Consider the following 24432-nt stretch of genomic DNA (forward strand, 5'->3'; position numbering starts at 1 on the left):
TTAAGACATGATGTAGAGGAAACACAGTTTGCAGTCTCTTAAACTGAATGCAAATACAGAGAAGATTAGGATGGTGTCCTCATCTCTAAGTATTAAGTTGAGGCAAGATTTTCAGAATGCTGACGCTTGTCTCGGGTTTTGTTTTGTTTCTTGTTTTGGGTTTTTTAGATGTTTTTCTAATACTACTGTGTTGTCTCCACAGTTATTCAAAATCGGACACAGTCGAAAACTGCAGATAGTTCTTCCCTGCCAGGAGCAATATTAGGTGACTAGAAGATATTTTTGTTATTTTTCCTTCTCTTTGGCTGAAAATTAGAACTGTGTAAATACTTCTAATTTTCTTGATCTTGATAGTTCTTTTTTTGCATATCAAAGAGTATTTTGCAGCTGGTTCAGATGATATTTGTTATGTTTTATGGTGGTACAGATGGTTTGAGGATGATGTGGCCTGGGGGAAATAGAATAATTTTATTGTTATAGTATTTAAAAGTAGACGGTGTCACTGTTTAAGCCAAGAATTTCTTTCCTACTTCAAGTAAAGTTTTGTGTCAAAGATCTTACTGAGATCACAGGCTGTTCTTTTTGTTGTTTTTTTTTTTTTTTTAAGGCAGTACGATAACCTACCATCTACAGACACAAGCGTATACTTAGTGTTAGACTTATGTGTTAGACAATAGTGATGCATATTATAACTTTACTTGCAATTAAAGCTTGATGTTAGGTCTCAGGGCATGACTGTTTTCCTCAAGCCACTCAGTTGCATGCTTTCTGTTCTTGATTGACCTATAAGAATACATAGTATTGTCTTAGAATGTAACAATAGGGAAAAGTCTATCATATAGTGCTTAGTGTGAAATAGATGGGAAAGGCTCACTGCATCATGCACTTTGTGACCAATTTATTCCTGGGTTCCAGAAGTTGTTTTTTATACATGGCAATACTTTATTTAACTACATAACATTTGGCTAAAGTTTTCTTTGTGTGAGTTTTACTGTATTGATGTGAATCAAACAGATGTTTGGCATTGAGTCTTCTTGGCCCACCAGACACAATATCCCAGAGTCTGATGCTGCAGTACTCCAGGGCTGTATGCTCCAGTATTGAACTGGTTTCAATCCTGATTAATCATGAAATGGTTGTAATACAACACAGTGAGTGGTGTAAAGGGGAAATAGCACCAAATGGGACTGATAATTACCGAACAGAACTAACTCATTTCCCAGATACTCAGATTAAACTCCAGGTAGTTCAGCAATAGTTTCTCACATGTCTCAGGAGTGTGTATTTTTCATCTCTTCTGGAATTAATGGCACGTATCTTTCTGTGTAGTGCACCTTATTGTTCCAGGTCTCAATGAAACTCAGCAGAAACTTCCTCCTCTCCTGCCAATAGATGACAGACCTCAAGCATCCAGGAAAAAACTGGGTAAGCAGAAATGAACTGAGCTTGTATTGTTTGTGAGCAGTATCAGAAGCATAGTGATGTGAGCTTGGACTTACAAGGATTCATAGAAGTCAACTTATTTTAAAACATCTGAACAGTTTTTTAAGGTATTTCAGAGCTATTTAAAAGAATGTGTAGTAGCTTTGATCCAAAGAGGAAAGAAGATAAACCAGTGGTGTTTATGGTCTTTAGGGCTTTGTTTTGTTTTACAATATAACTTATTTTTTTCATAGGTTATATCTTTCAATATACCTGTTTAAAATGGACACTTGTGTATCCATTTGAAAGATCAGATTTTCAGTGAACTTTAATTATATGAGTTCTGGCTTGAGTATATGTGAGAAATTGTTTCACTAAGAGATTCTTCTTATTATCTGTAATTGAATCCATTAAAAAAAAATGGTAGCCAGAAATCAGAACATTTCAGTGGAGATTTCCTGTGTATTTTCTAGATATGCCTGAAACCTGCAGGAGAAAGATCAATTGAGGCTTTTTTTTTTAAGGTCCGTAAACTAGCACATCGTCTGCAAATAGCTTAGTTGTGGAGAATAGAGTTCTGGAGCTGATGACTTTTGGCTTGGCTAATCTTAATACTTAATTTGAACTCCAAACAACTGGGTCAGATCTTTTTTTCCATTCTTCTCTTTTGTTTAATTTATTCTGTCACTCAATTGCTGGCGATAGCACATTCTCAGACTGTCGTGCTTTGCAGTGAGAAAACAGCAATGCTTATTCCTGTTAAAATGCTGTGTACATGTAAGGGCACAGCTACACGGTGGAATAATAGTTGAATGTGTTTGAGTAAGAATATGTTTGAACCAAGGCTGAGTTCCTCAAAGAATTGTATCTGGAAGTATCTGGCAGCATTTGACAGACAAGTATTGCTAGCATCATCTATGGCTACCAAAAATTTAAGTAAAGTGGAAAAACTTAATTGCACTGTTTACATTACAGACCATTGCTGGTTTGCAATCATGATGACAAAATTGACCACATTATTAACTTGATTACTACCATTTTCTTTGAACAGCAAGCAGAGAAAACAAGGTGTTTATCGTTACTAGATTGGTTTTAACATGTATATGAAGTGTAAGTAACAAAGGTACCATTAAAACTCATTAGACCATATTTTGACAAATCCATTTTTAATAACACTTACTTTTAGTAAACCATATATTAAGATCTCCAGTATCACTTCTGGACTTCGGTATCTAGAATATTTATATTTAGTTTCATTTTCTACCAGTAAAAATATATCTTTCCACAGGAAAACAATGTTGTGTTTTCAGAGAGGTCATAGGGTTCAGTAGTGTGTGCAGTAAAAACGGCAGAATGTGACTATGAGCAAAAGATGAGGAAGAAACAAAGGTAGCATGAGCTTTACTAGAGATGTCCGACTTTCTCAGTTCACTGTGCATAGAACTTGAACTTCTAAATTTCAGTGTTCTGATATGTCTAAAATAGGTAGCTGGTGTGATGCCAGTTTGGAGCCACCCTTTATGTTAGATTATGCAAACACCTTGGTGAAAATAACCAGGGCAGACAAGTGATGTTTTGTTTTATTCTGTTTACTGTGTGTTCCTTACCAGAGAACATGAAGTACGTGGGTGTACACACAAGGGACTACTGGATTTCAAAGGAGTGTGTTAATAAAACAGGGAAGAGTCATTGCTTGGAAAACAAAAATACTCTGAGAAATAACTTGATGTATAAAATAACTGACAAAAAGACATATTGTCTAAATCTATACAGATATCCTTCACTGATACCTGAGAATTATGAATGTCTACAATAAAATGCAATAAGGCTTATGCTGTGTGTGAAGTTGTGACTAATTATGATTTCTTAACACACTACAACTCTTCTAATTCTTTATTATTTAGAAAAATTTAAAATAATGCATCACAGAATATCATATTTATGGAATTCCAAATTAATTTTTTTGTTTACTTAGTCAAAAACTCACTGTGTTCCGGGTGGGTGTTTTGCTGTTACTGTAACCACTGTTACCACTGTTGTTACCACTGTAATTATTAGAGGTAATGTAAAGGAAAATAAGGACATAACTAGTGTGACATTTGCATAGTATTTGAAAATTTATTAGACTATCATATAATCCTTAGAATTATATTACATCTTTGAATTTTGAAGAGTGTTTTTGCGGTTAATGCTCAGAAGCTAGACAAATGGAAAACAGTGAAAACTATTTTGCAGTGTGAAAGTAATTATTTGTAAGGCATCAAATTCCTTCCTGTAAAATTTACTTTAAAGTAATCTTTTAATGAAGAAAATAATGCCAAAAATGCATGTGTTTAACATAGCTAGATTGAAGCTTGTACTGATTGTGCAGTGGAAGTTCATGGATTCCTAAAGGTATTCAGCTTTCCAGTTTTATCCATGTTGGTTTACTTTGGCAAACTGAAATAGGACAAAAATAAATCTGTAGTAGAACAGAGCAGACACAGCTTTGCAATTACTCTCCAATGTCTTTGTCCCTTTAGCTAAGAATGAATCTCGAGTATGGCCTGCTGAATCCAAAACACCAGAAGTTCAAGAAATCTCCCCACAGACCCTCCCAGGTAATGAAAATTCTGTTTTTAGAAACTGCATGGGATATCTTTGCCAAAGATAAAAAAACTAGAATTGACTCCATCTTTGTCTTGCTTAATCTGCAGTTAAAGGCATTGATTAGAAAGCAGGAGGATAATATATGTGAATTAGTAGCCATGAGTGATAGATGTGAATAAAAATCTGAATCTAATTTTGAAAGAAAGTTTCAGATGCTACAATTGTCAGGTTTATAAAAACACTTAAAGTTAGAACCATGTCTTTGTGGAGTGCAGATACCTTGAAATTGTGAAAAATGGCAAAATAATACTTTTCTTGTGATGCACCTTGAACTTCTGGCTTTCATGAAATCTATGAAGAAGAAAAATAGGGACAAAAGCAGGATTGTGCAAAATGCATGTGTGAGATTAAGATGGAACAGTCACAGTGACAAGGTTTATTTCACAGATGGCAGAGTATGACAGCATGATGTACCATTCAATTTCAGTTTTGAACATATTAATTTTGACCAAACTCTCTCTGTGGACTTACTGGTTCTATTAAAGTTAACAGGAGCTGTTCACATCCATGGGAAAGGAATATAAAATTTAATCCTAGACTCATATTCAAGGTTGTCTGTGAAATAAAGGTTGTCTGTGAAATATATGTTAACTTGTATATTTGGAAGGCTGAAGTTTATCACCATCTACTTGTGGTTGAGGAAATATTGCTTATATAAAAGGACATACTCATATGCTGGTTCCTTAAACTGTTTAAAAACCTGAAGTTATGTTTTAAAACTCACCAGATCTACTGCCTCCATTTGCTTAGGAAACAAGTTAGTGTAATATCAATGAACTACTTTATCAAGTTGTATGACAAGTATAGCCCTCTATTTTGACATCTCAATCTGAAGGAAAAAGGATTGGAGAGAGATAAATTGTTTGAAGAGTGACTTTCCACCCACTTTATTGACCCACATTTCAGAATTGTCTAAGTAGACATATGCTTATATTCATTTTCTGTAGCTGTACTTTTGTCATATAATTAAGACCGAAGTCTTGATTCCACTGTCATTAGAGACAATAGTTGGCTTCTGCCACTTTCTTTGATGAAATGTGAGAAAGAAGGGTTGAATGGTGGCAAGACTTTAAAATGAAAAAATAATTTGAGGAAACGATACAGCGAAGGTTTGTTTTGGGTTAGTTTAGTCATATGTGGATATATGTTTAGTCATATGTGGAAATATGTGGATACTTTTTAAAAAAACTGTGAATAATTTAATGTGTTCTTGCTGGCATTACTCTATTCCATCTATAAAGAATTTCCTGGCCTGCTGAAATGGAGTTGCACGTTATTCTTTTGACATCACAAGATTCACTGAGGTGCTGCCCTTAAATATAACTGCATTTATTTTATTCCTTAAGTTTATCAAACATACCATATTTTACATCATCAGACCAACTAAGTCTTTAAAACAAACAAACAAAAATGCTCTTAAAGGATATGTAGGAAATGAAAAAGATGGAGGATGAAGTAATGCAGCAAAATCATGTAATGATTGACAACCATCCGTTAGATTAAACAATCCATCATTTTTTTTTCTCTGAAAATGTTTACAGAATCTTATCTTCAACTCAACACGTGTGTTTGCCAAATTCTAGTTTTAACCATCAATTTCTTTCTGCAAAACTTTCATATGGATACATATTTTCTGTTCATCCTAAGTATTAAGAGACAAACACAGGAATTTATTATCAAAGGGATCCCTGAAGTTTACAAGTTTAGCATATATGTGATGAACAGTTTACTTCTAATTGGAAATATGTGGATACTTTTTAAAAAAACTGTGAATAATTTTTGTTTTGTTTTAGCTTGAGATCTCTTGTGGACATAAATTCTAATTACTAAATTATTTACCTTGTCCAAATAAATACAGAACAAGCAATCTACAGATATTTTTTTCTAGAACTTTACCATTTTGTGAAAGTGAGAACTGAATGCATAGATTTATGTAATCTGCTCTCTCACAAAATCCTAGTCCTCAAGTTTGCATTCATCTAATCAAAACACATCATTCCTTGTGCTGGAATTTACTGGTTAATCAGGTAAACAGTGTGAATCTGATACGAGGACTGATATATCACCCAAGGAGGAGAAAATCAGTCCATTCTGTTTCCTTTCCTTTGTGTTCTGTAATTATATTTATGTACCTGGCATGCAGTAATTCTAACCACAAACAAAATAATTTCTAGACCTAACACAGAATTATGTGTTTATGGAGTAGGTTAGTGTTTCATTGCACATGATAACTATTGGCAAGTATTGTCTTTTTAGTGACAAAATATGTACAACCATTTGTTACAAGTAAACGTATTCTTGTTGCTATCACATCATTAGTTATTTACTGAAATATTTAGAATAATTTTCATCTTCCACTTCATGCTTCCTCTGTGGTTTTAATTCCATGTCTCTTTTTCTGTGGTAACCGATCCTTTCGGTCATTCTTTGTTGATCACAGCATCAGTGTCTCATGTTAAAGTATGAGCATGTCACACTACTTCCATGAAAGAATTTATTCATTGTAGTTACAGTATTTCAGTTAAAGAACAAAAAAGGGAGTGGCAGGAAACAGAAATGAAAGGGAATCCTTTAAAAGAAAATATTTGAGTGTGATTTCTATCTAGCCGTTGAATATGCAAAAATAGCTTGAATACTTAGGCATTTGAGCCAAACTTTCACAAGTAACTTAAGCGAGAGATATGACCCACTTTGGCAAGGGTTGTGTTTGAGAGACAGGTTAACATACAGGCACAATTAATTGAGTTTAGTAATAGGATCTACTTAATTCTATTTCATTCAGACTTCACTATTTCAAAATCATACTGGATTCTTTGAATAAGGCATAGTAATTATTTGCTGTGAAAGGTTTAAGGACTGGTGCCAGAAGTGGCAACAGAACACTGATTTAAGAGTTGTGTTCTGCAGCAGCTGTTGTGTCATCAGTCGTGGAAGAAGGTAAGAAATGAGCTCGAAGCAAGTGACCTAGAAGCAAATGAACCATCTGTAAAATTTCATGAGCTGGGCCACTCTTGTATTCCCCTGGGTCTTTGTCAAAGGGTGTGTTTTGTGTTGTGACACAGTTCGGTAACTTTTCTGGGTGTATTTGTCAGCCAGGCACCCCATTATTTTCTTAATTTCAGGCCTCCCCTCCCTTGGCTTGCAGTTCTGTGGAAAGACTGGCTAGTAAGCTCTTACATGCTTTGTTTTTGCCAGGCTTGTTAAAATATTTTCCACTTAGTACTAATTTATTCTTAACACACTTAACACAACAGCACAAATGTGTAATGTCTTTTTTTTTTTTTTTTTAATGCAATCTTTAAAATGCTGTATTATGCACCACAAACTACCACTACATTTTTTCTCTCAGGTGAATAAAGTTTAAGCCTTTTTATTAACTTCACAGGGAAACTGGAGCTAACCAGCAGGTAGATATATCAGCACATTTGTCTAGGATATGGTAGAACTAGTTTTTGGGGTTGCTGTTGTTTTGTTTTTGTTTTTGTTTTGTTTTTTGTTTTGTTTTGTTGTTGTTGTTTTTTAAAAAGGCAAGTTATTTCTTTATGTAAGGGATTGTACCAGAAATTTAACTAAGTAGTTTTGTGAAATAGGCTTGAAGTGAAAAGTACCACCTGTGAATCAAAACTACGGTTAATGTTTAATAGGAATTGCTCCTTTGTTGCCATATTTCTTAAGTTCTGTTCCTCCCATCCTCCTTCTAGCCCCTGAAGGCTTACGCTTGTGCTCAAGTGGTATATTAGAAGGAGTGAGATTATTGCTTCCATCAGAAAATCTTAATTCTGGTTGTGGAGGAAGAGAGGAACATGAATGAGAGCATCAAGAGAAATTAGAGGAAAAATAGTTTAACAAATGTTGCCTAAATGCATTCCTGCCATTTTCCATGCTGTGATACTAAAGTGACTTCCTTTGCTTGGGCTTGTTAACCATTTACTTTGCAGCTACCATTGAATGAATAAACGAATACATTAAACCTAGCTTACATGCTGCCCTGGAAAAGTCAGAAGCACTTCTCTCTTTTTTTCTAATTTAGCTTTTAAAGGCCAAACTTCGGACTTCCTGTATCTTTTTTTTTTTTTTTTTACAAAAATTTCTGCTCTTGTTTCACATCATCCCTACGATGTTCTGTGCAAAGCAGAGGAGAACTTGGTTCCTTTTGTCCCAATTCTAAACATGCTTTTTCTTGTTCAGCTTGCTCAGCCAACTTAGCTGCTTCATATGAATGTAAATCATCTGACCTCTAAAAAAACCCAAAACATGATGAATGTCTGCATTCACTTTTTGTGGTGTTTGGTGAGGGGGTTTTGTGTTCATTTTGGTTGGTTGGTTAGGTTTTGTTTGCTTGCTTGGTTGTTTTGGGGGGTGTTTGGGTTTTGTTTGTGTTTATTTTTTCATGATTACATTTCACCAATAAGATATGCTAGCTTTTGAAGTATTTCTGAGGTGCTTCTGAGGTATGGTTTTGTTAGTTGTTTCTGGGTCTTTTATGGGTGAATTTTCTCCCACAAGTTTCATAGAGATAAATTGATTTAACTTCTCTGTAGAAAGAAGTCCTCCTTCCACTATGATAGTAACAGAACTCTGACTTAGTAGAAGCTGAATTGGGTCCTAGTAAGGGAGTGTCTGTGGAGAGTCCATCTTTTGTGGCACTGAAAACCACTGTACTCCAAACCAGAAAACAGTATAGTTGTTGCAACTGTAGTAGCATCTGTGTAACTATTTAGAATCCAGAAAACAGCATGTTCTCTTCAGGGAATGAAATAAGAAGCTTATAAGCCTACATGATCAGTTCTTGCATGAAGCATGCTTAGGAGATTGTGGAAAAAGCATGGAGAGCATGCTGGACAAACAGAAGTAACTCCCTTCTAGTGTATTGCAAAAAGAAAGCGATCTTTTATTGAACTGAATGAATACTAAATCTTAATACTATATTGATGCTGATCACCAATATTAAAGATCGCTTCTAAATACCAGTACGTGGTAAATATTGTACAAATTGCTCTGTGGAAGGAATTAATGTTCTTATGACATTCAAAGCTGAGACTTTACCATCCTGTGTTCCATATAAATAATCATTGTCAATTTATAATCTGAGATCACCCGTCATGTGTACTGTATGACTGATTAAACACCATGGACTTCCAGCAAGATGGAGACGAAAGAAGTGATCTTGACTTAAATACTGTAGGAATTAAATGTTACGTAGAACAGCTGGAAGAGTACAATTATGCACTGGTTTATTGAAATATGGTTCAGTTTCTTATTACTAGAAAAATGAAAGCACCAAGGTATTATAGGTGTCACAGAGGCACCCCGTAGGTTAATTTAAGGGACAACAAGGTCCAAAACCGGTGAGAAACAGGGTTTTAACGCTCCAAAAGTGACTTAAATAAAGGTTCGGATATCAGTTGAGGAAAATTATTAAGGGGCAGCAACTATCACAAGAGGTGGTCCACAGTGTGCATGCACGTGGCTTCACTCAAAACAATGACGGAGCCGTCCCCCAGTCCCGGAGAAGTACACGCTTGCCTAAACACGGTGCGGAATTATTTTTAAGAGATACATGTACTCATAGTGAGTACGGAAAGCGTACACTCGCGATTCTGTGAGGGTAAATTTATAATACACTCGCAATCCTGCGAGGGTTAATTTACTTACACGTGCAAATGTGCACGGAATATTACACGTGCTTACATGGAAGCACGGGAGGAAAATACACTCACGATTGTGCGAGGAAATAATTTAAAGTACGCGTGCAAATGTGCACAGAAAGTTACACGTGCATATGTGCACGGAAGGAAAATACACCCGTGATTCTGCGAGGATTAATTTTACACGCGCTCGCATGGAGCGCGGAAAGTTATACGTGCATATGTGCACGAAAAGTATACATATACTCGCAATCCTGCGAGAATTAATTTTACACGTGCTTGTATTGAGCACGGAAAGTTACACGTGCATATGTGCACGGAAAGCATACATATACTCGCAATCCTGCGAGAAGTTTTGCTCACAGCCGTGGCGGCGAGGCAAGCACAGTCTCCATCCCGGGGAGGGGGGCTCTCGGCAGCAGCATCTTGCTCGTGCTCCGAGAGACCCACACAATGGGCGGAGTCTCGACGAGAGTCCCGTTTTTATACTGGCTGATCAGATCTGACTGTAGGCATTCTAGAAGCTTCTCTGCACCCCCACACTGTCTGTGGGTGCCCCTGAAGCCTCCAAACATCCCCCACACTGGCCCCAGGCGCCCAGCGGCTCAGTGTGCCTCGGCACTCCCTTCTCCTAATGGCCCTGGCCAGGGTGCTCTGGGGCCAAACAAAAGCAGCTGTTAGCCGCAAACAGCAGAGAGAGAGGGAGATGTGCCTACTCCTTCCATACTGAAGGAGGGAGGGGGAGAGAGGGGGGTTTGCATTCTGCCACAATAGGTGAATATTTATTCTTTTCCTGCTGTGTCTTATATTAGAATGATTTTTAAAAATCCAGAATAGGAGGGAAAATATTTGTAAATACACTTTGTGATGTAATGGGCCTTGTTTATAATGTATATCATGAAGAATATGGGAAGCTGTACTACAAGTGCAGTGTGAGCTTCTAATCTTAGCTTTGCTGCATTTTCCATTGGTCATGTTAACTGCAACAAAATAAATCCAAAACATCACATAGGCTTGACATCTGAAAACAAAAATAAATATTAGTCATCATGGAGCTGAGCTGCTGCAGAAGTTATTCTAATCAGGTGGCATGAAATGGTGATAAGAAAAGGAGTGGACTTTGGGCAATAGATAAAGAAAACCTCAGAGGGATTCTAAGTTAAATAAAACTTTTTTCTTCTAGCTCAGGCTGAGAAAAAATATGGACCTGAGGAATTTAAATCAACGCCTAAACCCGAGTTGGTGCGAACTCAAAACAATCTGGGTAACTAACTTCACTGCTTTTTACCTTCTTTGTACATTAAATGCTTTTTCCACCTCCAGCAGAATTTTTCTTCTACTTGCTGCATCCCCTTTGTATTGACTCCAAAGGTAATCCCAATTAAAAATTTCTGCTTCCATTTGTGTTTTCAGTGACTCACAAATGAAATGTAAAGCAGGATGCATCTCTTTCTGGCTGAACTGGGGTTGTTATACATATGATTGTTGCTAAGTGATTTGACTGGGTAATTCAGTTTTATTTTTCAAAGTACTGTTTCCTGTGTATGTGATCTGCATGATTAACATCACATAAAATTTCCATCAGTAAGATTAACCTCAGTGATAGAATTGAAATAATTACCTCCTTGATTTTCTTCTGATGACAGGTTCATTTAGGTAGCATCAAAAGTGACGCAAAAGGAAAATTTTATATTTCATGTGACATGGTATAATTGTATTTGTCCTGGAGGAAAAAAGAGCTCTACTGATTTTTTCATAAAGATGTCTCAGAATGAGACATTTGTGATCTAAGTAGTAGTACTTCAGTTTTGTGGTTTGGAGCAGCATCTACTTCTTGCATTCAGAATTCTAAATTCTCCAGTATTGATTTTGTCGTCTGTATTTTAATCCCCAAACCGTGGAAAATTATGAACACAAATCTAAACTTAGGGTTGTATTTATGCATTTTTTTAACATTTATTACATTTTTCTAAAGCACAGATGGCATACATATAGGATGATGTATGATAAAGGAAAATATCATCAACATTTGCAGGTCTGAAGTACAGATCTTCCAGCGAAGAGGACTGCCGATGCTTCTCAATAAACATATTTTTACCTAATCCTATTGATTCATGTCATACACTTTTTTTGGTCTTGTTTCATATACAGTTGCAAGCAGATTTCCAAAATTTACTGAAGTTAAAGCATCAATCTAATTTTCACTCCAAATTTTAATCAGTTGGGTTTTTTTTTTTTTAAGTGTAATCAACCTTGCTTGTTTTTTGCCATGCTTTTAAAGATGAAAATATGAAATTTAACCAAGATGGGTCACTGCTTAATTTCAAACTAGGTGGTCATAGTTACTGATGGATGTTCATTATCAAATTCTTGTGACTGATGGATCTTTGTATTATGATTAGGGAAAAGGTGATTTTGTTCATATTCCACACACCTTTATAAATGACAAAGTTATGTGTTTTTTTTTCCTAGGTTGGAACTACTTTATTTTTCTTTTTTATTAAATATCATTGGTTTCAGGAGTGGTTTATAAGCCAAAATATAGATCCATAATGTGCCTTTTCATATTCTTGATAAAGTAAAGCCTTGATTATTTCTTTTGTCATAGCTTCTAATGAAATACAGCCACTTCCTTCTGGATCCAGAATCTCTGATGCTCCAAAAAGTCTATTGACAGAATTTGGTAATTACTTTCTTTGTAAATTTGAGTAAACTTCAATCACTCTATATGTAAAATATGGTAGCTATTAGCTTTCTCTTCACAAAACTTGCAAATTTCTTCTTTCATTCTAAGTCTGGTTTTGCTTTATTGTCATGACAGGATGCTCCAGATTAATGCTTCATTTGAAAAAAGTCAAACCAACAAACAAAAAAAAACCCAACAAACAACAAGCAACAAAAACTCATGACAATATATGGGATAGCTTTTATCTATAGAGTGATGATGGCAATTTATACTTAGCTAAAATCTGTACTTTTAGTTTACTAAGTTTCTTGGAAGTACTTCATAAGCTTCTGAGACTGCCTGTATTTCACAGTTGGAGTGCTGTTCCAGCCAACATCAGTACTGTAGGTTTAATGTAGTTTGCCAAATATTTGTATATTTGTTTAAAATAGTACTATAATTTGTAGATGTTGTTGTGGTTTAAATATTCATAAGTGTTTGCTTTTTTTCTGGATTCATTAGCTGTTTGTTGACGAACTTCAGGGAACTTTGGAAAGGTCTGATATTTGAGAAAATATGGAATTGCTCACATTATCAGAATAGTTTCAGCCGTGTAAGGATCAAAATGTTATGGTCAAAATCTTATGGGCAAAGAGGATGTATAGACATGTATTTACATATATGTATATATACGTCTATAAAGTCAATAATTTATTGATAGTGTAATGGGGCATGACCTGCTGGAGAGCAGTGTAGGGGAAAGGGACCTGGGGGTCCTGGTGGACAGCAGGATGACCATGAGCCAGCACTGTGCCCTTGTGGCCAGGAAGGCCAATGGCATCCTGGGGCGCATTAGTAGGGGGGTGATTAGTAGGCTGAGAGACGTTCTCCTTCCCCTCTACTCTGCCCTGGTGAGACCACATCTGGAATATTGTGTCCAGTTCTGGGCCCCTCAGTTCAAGAAGGACAGGGAACTGCTGGAGAGAGTCCAGCGCAGGGCAACAAAGATGATTAAGGGAGTGGAGCACCTCCCTTATGATGAAAGGCTGAGGGAGCTGTCTCTCTTTAGCTTGGAGAAGAGGAGACTGAGGGGTGACCTCATTAATGTTTATAGATGTATAACGGGTGAGTGTCATAAGGATGGAGCCAGGCTCTTCTTGGTGACAACCAATAAGACAAGGGGCAATGGGTGCAAACTGGAACGTAGGAGATTCCACTTATATATGAGAAGAAACTTCTTCATGGTGGGAGCAACAGAACACTGGAACAGGCTGCCCAGAGAGGGCTAGACACATTCCTGCGTAACCTCATCTAGGTGTTCCTGCTCCAGGACTGGACTATGTGACCTTACAAGGTCCCTTCCAATCCCTATAATTCTGTGATTATGTGATTCTGTGTGTGAAATCTTAACAGTCTATTGACTGAAGAATGATTTTACAATGAAACAAATAATATTAATGCAGGTAGAGTACTTACACACAGAAAAAAAAAAAATCCTTAATAATAGCAGTAGTATAATTAAAATAGTAACACACATATTTATGTTACGCTTCTTCTTGGTGTTTTGCACACCCGCTCACTACACCTCTGGGTCCTAAGCTTGGTGATATCATGTTTGTGTTGGTGATCAGTGGGGAAGTTTCAGCAAGTTATGAGCAGCTGCAGTCCTGTCCTGGGAGGAATGTGACATTCACATTGATAATTTCTTCCTCTTCTCTCTCTCTCTCTCTCTGCCTCACTCTCTCTGTCTTTCTCTGCCTCTCTTCTGCTGAGACCTTACATCTGAATTTACCAAATATGGTGCCATTTGTCTATGTTAGATACTATTTCTATGCTCATGTTACCCCTCAAGTAAATTTTGTCCAGCCCCAGGTGCGTAGTTTTTACAACTCACGGAAACTGAACTGTTTATGGCATGGGATTTCCAGTGCCAAGTCTGTTCCACATCTGTCATCATCCCATGCCTCTCCTCCTCTATGCCATATCCTATGTCTCCCCTTCTCAAAACCTCTGCTTTCATAACAGGCCTGCATTTCTCTTCACTGTGTCGTTGTGTTAGGCATAAATATCTCATTCTACCAAAACAACTGCTTGTTGCTGTTATCTGTATCAGCGACTATTACACTAGTTAACTGGAGTGACCTTGAATCTGTATGCATTTATATTTTACTAGGCGTTAGGCAAGAAGTTATCATACAATGGTGTTGATTTATTTAGATGGCATACTTCTACATAATGCAGTTTGCCAAATTTTAAGATCATGTCCAGAAACAGCTCTTAATTCTTGAAATGCATATTTGAACTACATTTTCAAGAACAAGAAAATTCTCTTCACAATTTTTTCTTAATTTGCTATAATTTTTGACAGCTCTTTTCCAGATATGTTTGGGGGCATGGGGACACGTATTTGTTTTCACTGTAATGAAAGAAGTATACTTCAACCCAGTTAGAGGCAGCATTGGAGAGAGAGAGACAGACACTTGGTGATTTAAGAACCTATTTGCTATAAATGTATCTGAAAACCTCAAAATTATTAGGCAAGGGGAAGTATTTTTGCTTTCTGCTGGGGAATAATAACCTAATCCTGTGTTTTTCTCAGTGGTAAGGGTAAAATAATAACAACAGTTGAGGCAAAATACATGTTCTGTTCAAGTATTTATTCTGGGTTTGTTCTGATGTCCTCCATTTCTGCCAAATAGTTGCACTTAGCAACAATGAGATTTCATTATAAGAGGCTGGGTCCAGCCATCAGGTCAGCTGGAGCATCTGTGCTCCCCATGAAGTCAATGCTGAAGTCAAAGATGTTCTGTGAGAGCCGGTGGGGGTGGTCCTACAAAAGAAATTTCTCTGCACTGTGCCTCTGCATGCCTTCATCACCTGCTGTCATAAAATCAGCAAAGAAAGCAAAATCTTATTTCTGAAGTCTAAGTGTGTGTGACCTGTATTCTGACCTAGTTCCCCTGAAGAGTTTTTTTTCTTTATTTTTCTATCTGCATTGTACCAGAGGGAGACATTGCCTGTGGTTTACAAACTTTCTGTGTGGTCAGTATATTTTGAATTCAAACCTTTCTGAAAGGATAGCTTTGTTAACATGCCTTCAACGATCTGATGCCTTTGGAAGATCTCTCATAGTTCTTACCATATGTAGATGGATCAATGGAAACTTTTGTCAAAAGCTGTGAATCATATGGCTTTTGTTGATATTACTTTCTTCTTTATATGGATAGAATAGAATTAGAATTAGAATTAGAATTAAAATTAGAATTAGAATTAGAATTAATTAGAATTAGAATTAGAATTAGAATTAGAATTAGAATTAGAATAGGACAGGACAGGACAGGACAGGACAGGACAGGACAGAACAGAACAGAACAGAACAGAACAGAACAGAATAGAATAGAATAGAATAGAATAGAATAGAATAGAATAGAATAGAATAGAATAGAATAGAATAGACCTGCAAATATTATCTGGTCCAGCCGCTGAGTCCAACTTTATCAGGACAGTAACCTGGAATCATATTTGTTAATGTGATAAACTGGATTGAAAGTAAATGGGAAAGCAGATCCAATATACGAAATAAAAGTCTGCTCACTTTTTGGCTTATATTCACATTGCCTACATTAAAAACGAACCCTACTCCTAGTTGCACCTAGTTGTTTGAATGTTTTTCTCAGTCTTAAAGATTCAGAGAAGTTTAATTCTAAACTTCTGGTATAACTGCTTTTCAAAAAACCTCATCTTGATAAAGACCAATTAAAAACAGCGATGGAAATTTTAAAATATATTATAACCTAAATGGGCATAAGTGACTGGTATAGGTATGTTTACTGGAAAGAATGGTACTTACTGCCCTGTACACACAGTTGAATAGGATCAGTTTCATAGAAGCAGGACAGCAGTGCAAAACCTACACATGGTGGACACTAATTCATTATGCCTTTTGGGTAAGAATAACTATTTTCACCTTGATTCTCTGTTTTCATTAAAGCAGACGTCAGGTTATCCATACTTCAAAGTGAAATAACTGTAAGGTCTTTGTAATAGTCTTCATTACAGCATAGCAGACAGAATATGCTGTTTACTAACTCTGATTATTTCAGCGACTTCATTGTACTACTCTCATCTTTTCCCATTACACCTCCTTTTAAAATAGTTACACATAATGTAATAGTAACCAGTTTATAAAGACCTCGGAGTGCAGTGTATATAAAATATATTGTGTTTGGCTTGTAGCTTCTTCGCTGTGAAGAAAAACCTCTTAAGTAATATGGATTCAACCTGATTAGATAATGTATGCCAAAGTTTGAATGGGTTAAAAATAGAAAGAAGAGACCTTCAATCTAAGCCAAAACTTGCTAGTTACAGGTAGAATTAGATTTTGTACCACTTGCAAGGAGAGTGTCTGTCTCGGTGTCGTAATTTTTTTTCATCTTTGCTCTTAGCTACTTGGAGTCCAGGCTTGAAATTGGTATCTCTACCTTCTACAGAAGCCACAGAGATGGAGATGGGTAATCAGCAGATTGTTTCCATGGCTTTTTTCCATTATCTTAGCATCACATAGATCTGCAAATGGTGATTTTAAGATCTGTTTTAGAATCTCAGCTGTCTACACTCACAGATAACTGCTTATTCACCATTCATGTGTCTGTGTAACTAGCTGAAAAACATTTGTTACTGGCTTAAAAACTGCTTAAAGACAGTGCTATCACATCTCATTGTTAGCTTATTTCTTTTTGTATTAGCTGTAGCTCTTATCCCAGCTCTTATCAAATTTTGAGGCCAGAAGACTGTATTGCAAGCCATCATGTCCTGTTGTTATGGCACAGATGTCTCACATCTCATGTCCAGGCCATCTGCCATCTTGCTTAGCTTTGCATTAGCATCATCTGGATCTGCACAGCCTTCACTGAGCTACGCAATGCTAATCCATTAAGTCACAGGCCTCTCAGTGTTCTAAGCTCAGATTCTCTTTTCAGCTTTTGAGGAAACACAGCCTGTTTCTTCAGGATCCAAAACATCTGCTACTACAGAAGTGCAACCAACCAGATCTGGTAACGATTTCTCGTAAGATTAATCCTCTTGACATTTAGGAATTTTCAGAGGAGACATAGTGCCTCTTATTAAATAGTTTGTTCAGTTTGACATATATCAAGAATAACTGCAGGTATGAAAGGCTGTATCAAATAGCAGGTTTCTTTATGATATTTTATATGAAATATTGAACTAGTAGTTTGGAAGTCTTTCCATATTTGACTAAAGCATGTAATTCTTAGCTTTAAAATGAAATCAGACTTAGAGTAAATAGTAAATCTAAATAGGCTTGTCCACACCTCGAGTTTTTAAGTGGAATATCCTGATTTGTTGAAGTACTCAGAGTCCTAAGGAGTGAATCAAAACTGCAGAAATTCAAACACCTTTTGAAAATGTAACTCTTCTTTTAGCTTTTCTGTATAAGCATAGACATAATTCTATGTGCCTGGATTTCAAAACTGGCACTATAAAAACATGCCATTGATGATTCAGGCACTGGCCAGTTGGTCCTTAGAAAATTTCTATTATGTGTTTCTCTTGTTTTATAGATGAGCACGCAAGAGGTAGTTATTTATCTGGGGCCACTAACATTTGTCCAAAGAAGGATAAAAAAAAAAGTAGTAAGATGAGAGCCAGCTGGAAAGATTTCTCTTCATTAGCGTGCCGATAGTGTCATGCCTGATGCGTATGTTTTTGGAAGAAATTAATTTTTTAAGGAAATGCGTTACTGGAGGAGAGATTGAATGGAAATGTCAGCCATTCACATGCCTGACAAAAGACAGTTGGTGTTTCATTTGGTACAGTTCCTGCTTTGTCATCCTTTCACCTTCTCCAGTTTCAGCAGCAGGATATCCTCCTTGATTCTTGGGATTCTAGACAAAAATTCCAAGCAGTCCCAATTTGCTAATTTTTATTCATAATTTGTTCTCCTTTTTTGACCAGTCTTGTATTTCTTCTTTTTAATACCATAGTTCAATAACTTTTTGTGCAATTCTGCTAACAATTTGGTTGTTACTTGCATTATGTGTCTATGCATTAATGTATGCTTTTGGAAATTGTTACCGAGTCATGCTTAACTGGTTATTATACGTTTCAGAGTCTTTCTGTGGAACATAATGTGTTAAATATTACCTAGAAAGTTCTTCAGCTCATAAAAGAATATGATGCTGTTGCATGATGGATTTTGTCACTTCAAAACAATATAGCATGATTTTTATTTCTGTTTTCCAGCTTCACATGACTTTCTTCATGTTACTTCTACCCCCCAAACTTTTACAGCTTCAGAAATACCAGACACTGGTAAATTACAGTAATGTTATTTCAGAAGCATACCCTGTTGGCTGGTTGATTAGTTAGTTGGAGCCTGTATAATGCATTATCCATCAAATGGGTGTGTCAAGAAAAGATTTAAATTTTGCAAGGCTTAAGACTGTTACAATCAAGTAAGATATAATACTTTATAGTCATCAAATTGTGATTTTTTTCTCTCTTTCTGTCTGTTTTTCATGTCCATTCACATTTTGTTGTGATTTTTCCTATGTATTTTCTTAAAATAAAAAAGTAAACACATGTCAGGATAGACCTTCCTAACTAAGCTGTACTTTGGGTTACAGCTTTGGAGATAGGTTGTTGTTTTTCCCATAGATTTTAATATGTGAGGATACTTAATTTTTTTAACCATTGCTTGAACATGAACAAGTATGTACATAAGCAGTGAGGGCAATAAGAAAGGGGTAGAAGGAGGTGGAGGGGAAAAGAAAGAAGTTCATTGCCCAAAACTTCACTTTGAGCCATGCAGCTATAGTTTATTAAGTTCTCTGCTGTACAACCCACTGGTTCTTGGCATCCAAGTACAGTTTTCAAGAGTTCAGTTTTGCTGCACTGTTCTATAAAGCACTCACAGGAAATTATTTTAAATCAAGTAAATTCATTCTGTTATATGGGATATCTGGGACCAATCCGACTGAAAAAAGTTGGCCACAGTTGAGAAACTGCATAAAGCTAAGTAACTTAATGAAGTGATACTGAGAGACTTTAATCTCCTGAAATCATGATTTTTCCTAAATTCTCTGAGGAATTCTTAACTTCATGGAAAGATGTGGTATAAGTTGTTGAGTTGTTTTGTCAGGTGCTATTTAAGGCAAGTGCACGTGAAACTGTATAAACATTGCTTTTCAAACTCTTTCTGAACATTTGCATACATGGGAAAACTAGAATAACATATTTAGCTAAGTAGTTAAGGAGGTATTTACTTAGTAAAAGAAGGTTCATTTTGTAAATAAATAAATAATAAAAATAATACTCTGCAGGGCAGTGGGAAGGCTAGATTTCTGTCTGCCAAATTGTCCTCCTTGATTTATTTACATGAATTTATTTCTCAGGTGTAATTACTTTTTTTTTTTTTTTTTTAATTCTGCAGCTAGCGATACTACTGAGTTGAAAATATCCACGCCCATAATTACTACAGAGTCTCAATTGTCAGGAACGGCACTGGGTAAAATTGATAAGATGATTAAGTTGTAAAGATTTTATCTTCATTTTTTTATTCTTGCTGCTGGTTTTGGAAGCTTTGCACTGCTTTAGTTATCACCATCCCAGTCATTCATACCACTCATTGCTGTCATTAACTAGGTTCGCATCTGCACTCATCATTCATCTTTGTAGAATGAGGTCCAGTGGGTATAGAGGTAGCCTCACTTTAGTTGGTTGCATTTGGTTGTTTCGCTATTGAGGTTCCAAGCTGTGGACCTGCCTTTCTGAGTTGTGTTTTTTTCCTGCACTGGGAGAACATAACCATGAGAATGAATTAAGCACTTGAAATATATTTCTGTGTAACGTTTCTGTGAAAAGTTTGCTTTGACTAGCTTTATATTGGCTGGCCCACTGACTTTTCCAGATCAAAAGGTGTTTTCTTACTATTTGCAGTTCTTAATGTGCTAATATTCTTAAGAAGTAATAAGAATTATCTTTAGTATGAATAATTAGGTCACATAGCTTCCACACTGACTTCCAAATCAGCCTAACAGTTCATGAGACATGGTAATGCCTAGCTAATTTGCAAGCAAATTTCCCCATGCTTTCATTTTAATGACACAATATTTGTCTACTGAGCCCTATGCTATCCATAGTAGCTCTGGGGCAATTAAGCCTTTTAACACAAGATTATCTTTTCAGATTTAGGTGAAAGGAAGCCTCTTTCTTCAAGATCCACAACATCTGGCATGCCAGAAATGCCACCAGTCTCAGCTGGTAATATCTCTCTTCATTGTAGCTCACCTGACATCTAGACAGTCTCTCAAAAGACACAGAAATGCTTTGCTGAATGGAGGTTTTATTCTGACTTGCTCTGTATAAAAGTGTGACTGGAAAGAGAGAGACCAGTTGGATCCTCTGCAATGTTTGAGAAATCTGGAGTGAAATGTTGGAATTATAAGATTAATTTTTCTTGTGTTTGTAAACAATTAGATAAATTTTCCTTTGGGGTTGTCATCCAATTTTTTGTGAAGGATTATTGTGTGTATATATACAACCTGTTATTGAGAACAGTCAAATAGCTGCTAACATGTCAAATTGAGTCCTCTTGTAGACTGGATACAAAAGCTGCTTCATAGCTGGAAAAGTTTTAGCTGTTGTTCTTAAGGATATCCGATAAGATTTTAACCATGGGAGAACACCAGTTGCTGATTTGGTTAGTGACTCCTTGAATGTTGCTAGAAAAGTTTCATGTAGAAGGGACCTGAAAAGAAGGGTTTCAAGGCTTTCCATTTCCAAAGGTTGAGAATATTAAAAAATCCCATTTCCTTATTAACTGTAGCAACTTCATCTTTGTGCATGTTTGAAAACTGACACCAAGAGTCTTCTCTCTTGCACCTGAAGTTAAGCCTGTGGTATAGCAAAGTTGTGCAGTGCAAATTAGTACACATAAACTGGTTTGTGTGTTAGGCTACACATTTTCTTTCTGCAAAATCAAGATAAGAGAGAATGAAAAAGTCACTTTAGTGAAGTTACTTGTTCTTTTGTGGATAATGGAATGGACTGTACAAGTATAAGTGGTTCAAAGATGTGCTAGAATTCTGCAGAAAAATTGCCTTTGGTCACTTGAGTGCAGGCATTTCTCTACAGTCATCGTATTTGACTACTGCCAGGGACTAAGATTTCTGAATCATAGAATTAATGTTTTGGGAGATTCTGAGGAGATGGAAGATCAGATCTTGAATTCTGATTGCAAAGGTGGGTCTCTTGGATCCTGTGTTCAGACTGCAACGACTGTTTCTGGGGCATCTTTCAGGGAAAAGTAGGGGCTGCTTTGGTGAAGCAGTCATTTAGCCATTTTTCTGTGGATGGAGAGCCATTCGTCTACTGAGTTTCTAAGAATATTGGGTTAGTTGCAACAACAGCAAGATGGTTGCTTGCTGATTTGATCACTGAGTCACAAAATACTGCCAGGAAAAGGCATGTGTTGCCCTAAATATGGACATTTCGGGTGCTCTGAAACGGTGCTGTTTGTACTGCCATGGCAAGACTGTGTGGATATCTCAAGATCATTTCCATGTCTGATTGTAGCAAGCCAGAAACCAGACCTGGAATCCACCTCATGGACTTCACCAGAAACCACAAGGCCTGCGATGGGTAAATAACCAGTAATCACATTCCTATGTTGACTAGTTTGGCGGTGCTTTTCTCAGTAGTGATGAACCCGTTCAGGTGTTTTGGTGTCCTGGAAAGTAGGTCCATGACGTGGTTGGTCCCTTATGGCTCCCTATTAGAAATCAGTCAATTTCAAATGTTTCTGCTGTCTTTGTGCGGGTTCTACAACTAGGTTTACTTTGCTACCTTGGGCTACCTGTGCCAGTTGAAAAGTGGCATCACGGTACTAGGGGGACTGCCACTGTGACACAGCAGCATCTCCAGGGCAGGGCCATGTCTCCTTGTTTGTAGCTCTATCTTGATAGCACGCACGCAACAACAGCCTGTCTGAGGACCTGAAGGTGGTTTTTGTGTTTGATCTTAGCTACTCGAAGACCAAGGCTGAAGTCTACCACTCCTTCCTCCCTGCCAACCCAGCAAACCGTGATGGGTAACTAGAAAAAAAATCATCTTTATCCATTTCCCCCTTTCACTTCCCATCACGCCTCCCACCACAAACCATCTGGCATCCTTGTCATCTTCCATGCTGAGTATGAAGACTTCCTGGTGCAGCTTGGCTTGCAAAATCACTCAGCACACTTGTTCTGCTGTTCTGTTGTTTGTTCTTGTGCTTTTTCTATTGCAGAGAAACATTTTCTACAGGGACTGAGTGACAGCTTGCATAGAGAATGTATTATCACACCTTCCCTTCAGCTGCCATTCCTTGCTTCTTTGTGTCTTGGTAGCAGGGCTTTCTCTGACACATTAAAATATGACGGCCTTCTTAAGATGCACATTCCTTCTGGGCTGACACAAGAGGACAGGGCTGCAGTTCAGCTGCCCACTGGGGTTTTCTGGTCCAAGGGTGCAGCTGTTGGTTGCTTCACCACTGACTTTCAAGGCATCTGGTTGTCATTTGCCTACACTTTTCCATTGACATTACCTGGCACTGGGAATTCTCTGCTACTGCTTTTGATGTCACTTCACAGTTTTAAGCACAATTAAGCTTTTGGTGAATCATGGCATATTTCTCCACAGTTTAAAATCATGGGTGGCTTTGGTGCCTGACCGCGCTGCCCACCTCATCTGGTAATTGTATTTCTTGCAAATCTGGCAACAATGCAAAATGGGAATCGTCCCAAGAGATGATGTTGTGCTTTTGCTGAACTGTTATTTCTCTTGGGCCTACGCTGGGGTGAAGTATAAACATAGAAATAAAACAACCATATGTGAAAAGCTGTGTTTACTTTAAGGCATGGGATATGGTACTTAACAGCAATGGGTGGAGATGCTCATGATCACAACTTCTTTGATGTGGGCAGGTGTATGAGACCAGTCCTGTGGCCTGGCAGTAATTTTTGGCCTATGAGGTAACAAAAGCAATACATGAGCAGGCTGGTAAGCCCACAAACCCAAAGTTGAATGCAGGTTAAAAGTGTAAAGAACCATTACAAGTGCCTTGCAGTGTTATTGTGCCACTTTTGTCTGTAGCAGTCTTGCTTTCTTACCAGCTGAGACACCTCTTGCACTTCAGGGTCTTTTTCAGGGAACTTACATTTCTTGCCTTGTGTTACTTAAAGGACTTTTCTTAGCTTTCTTTTTTCTACAGTAGGGGAATCAGATAGTTTTAATTAAAACAAAGCATTTAAGGTTTAAGGTCATTTCTTTATCTTTTAATGTCTAGTGATATTTTCTGGATCTCTTTTTACCTCCTATTTTTTTGCCAATTTTTGAATTGGATTTGTTTCAGTATCACAATCTTGTAAATTTGCTTTCTCTTTGCCTCCCTTTGCCCAGTGTTCTTGCACTTTTTCAGTCTTATATTGCTACCTACCTCATGGACATTTTTTTCCATTCTACTTGTGATGTTCCATTTCATTTTTTGCATCATATTTATGTGTTTTTACACATCTTGGCATATTAACATTCCATTTTTACATTTTTCTTATTTTCCAGAATATATTTTTATGTTTCTTCAGTTCCCTATTATTTGGACATTAAAGCATTGAGTCCATTGATCCAGATGATGTCATAGTGTGATGGTTAGTGTATCTTTTAAGTAATAAGCCACTATTTTTTTTCCAGCCTCACATGACTTTCTTGATGTTACTTCCACTCCCCAAACATCTACATCTGCAAAAATATCAGAGCGAGAGACTGGTAAATGGCATTTGTTTTATTTCCAATCCTTGTGATATTTGGGTAGTACTATTCCAATTTTTATTGTTTTTCCTGGCCTTGAAATGTTTTGTCTTTAGCTAGTAGGTGCTTTTCAAAGAGATTTGTTGGTTGAACATTTGTTTCCTGTTACGACTTTTTTAAGGTAGTTTCTAATATTCTAGAGACTGCTGCAGTATGGAATTTTGGTATTTGAAAGATATTTTTACA

At 36.9% G+C, this 24432-nt stretch overlaps 1 protein-coding gene across 50 annotated transcripts in view; it reads left to right on the forward strand.

Annotated features, from left to right (window-relative positions):
* The window catches only part of ABI3BP (ABI family member 3 binding protein), a 166227-nt gene that overhangs the window by 62180 nt on the left and 79615 nt on the right, over positions 1-24432 (forward strand). For 37 of the 50 annotated variants that reach the window (XM_021293209.2, XM_021293214.2, XM_021293218.2 and 34 more), the window contains exons 8-20: positions 203-265; positions 1330-1425; positions 3945-4022; positions 10903-10983; positions 12328-12402; positions 16830-16895; positions 17364-17438; positions 18649-18717; positions 19838-19912; positions 20593-20667; positions 21982-22047; positions 22430-22495; positions 24130-24204. In XM_021293209.2, the coding sequence (XP_021148884.2) occupies positions 203-265; positions 1330-1425; positions 3945-4022; positions 10903-10983; positions 12328-12402; positions 16830-16895; positions 17364-17438; positions 18649-18717; positions 19838-19912; positions 20593-20667; positions 21982-22047; positions 22430-22495; positions 24130-24204 (960 nt within the window). The remainder of the gene's footprint in view (positions 1-202; positions 266-1329; positions 1426-3944; positions 4023-10902; positions 10984-12327; positions 12403-16829; positions 16896-17363; positions 17439-18648; positions 18718-19837; positions 19913-20592; positions 20668-21981; positions 22048-22429; positions 22496-24129; positions 24205-24432) is intronic. The other 13 variants (XM_021293215.2, XM_065061898.1, XM_065061870.1 and 10 more) reach the window with 13 other exon arrangements.

The sequence above is a fragment of the Columba livia genome, chromosome 1 (assembly GCF_036013475.1).
Source record: "Columba livia isolate bColLiv1 breed racing homer chromosome 1, bColLiv1.pat.W.v2, whole genome shotgun sequence".
NCBI classification, from domain to species: Eukaryota; Metazoa; Chordata; class Aves; order Columbiformes; family Columbidae; genus Columba; species Columba livia.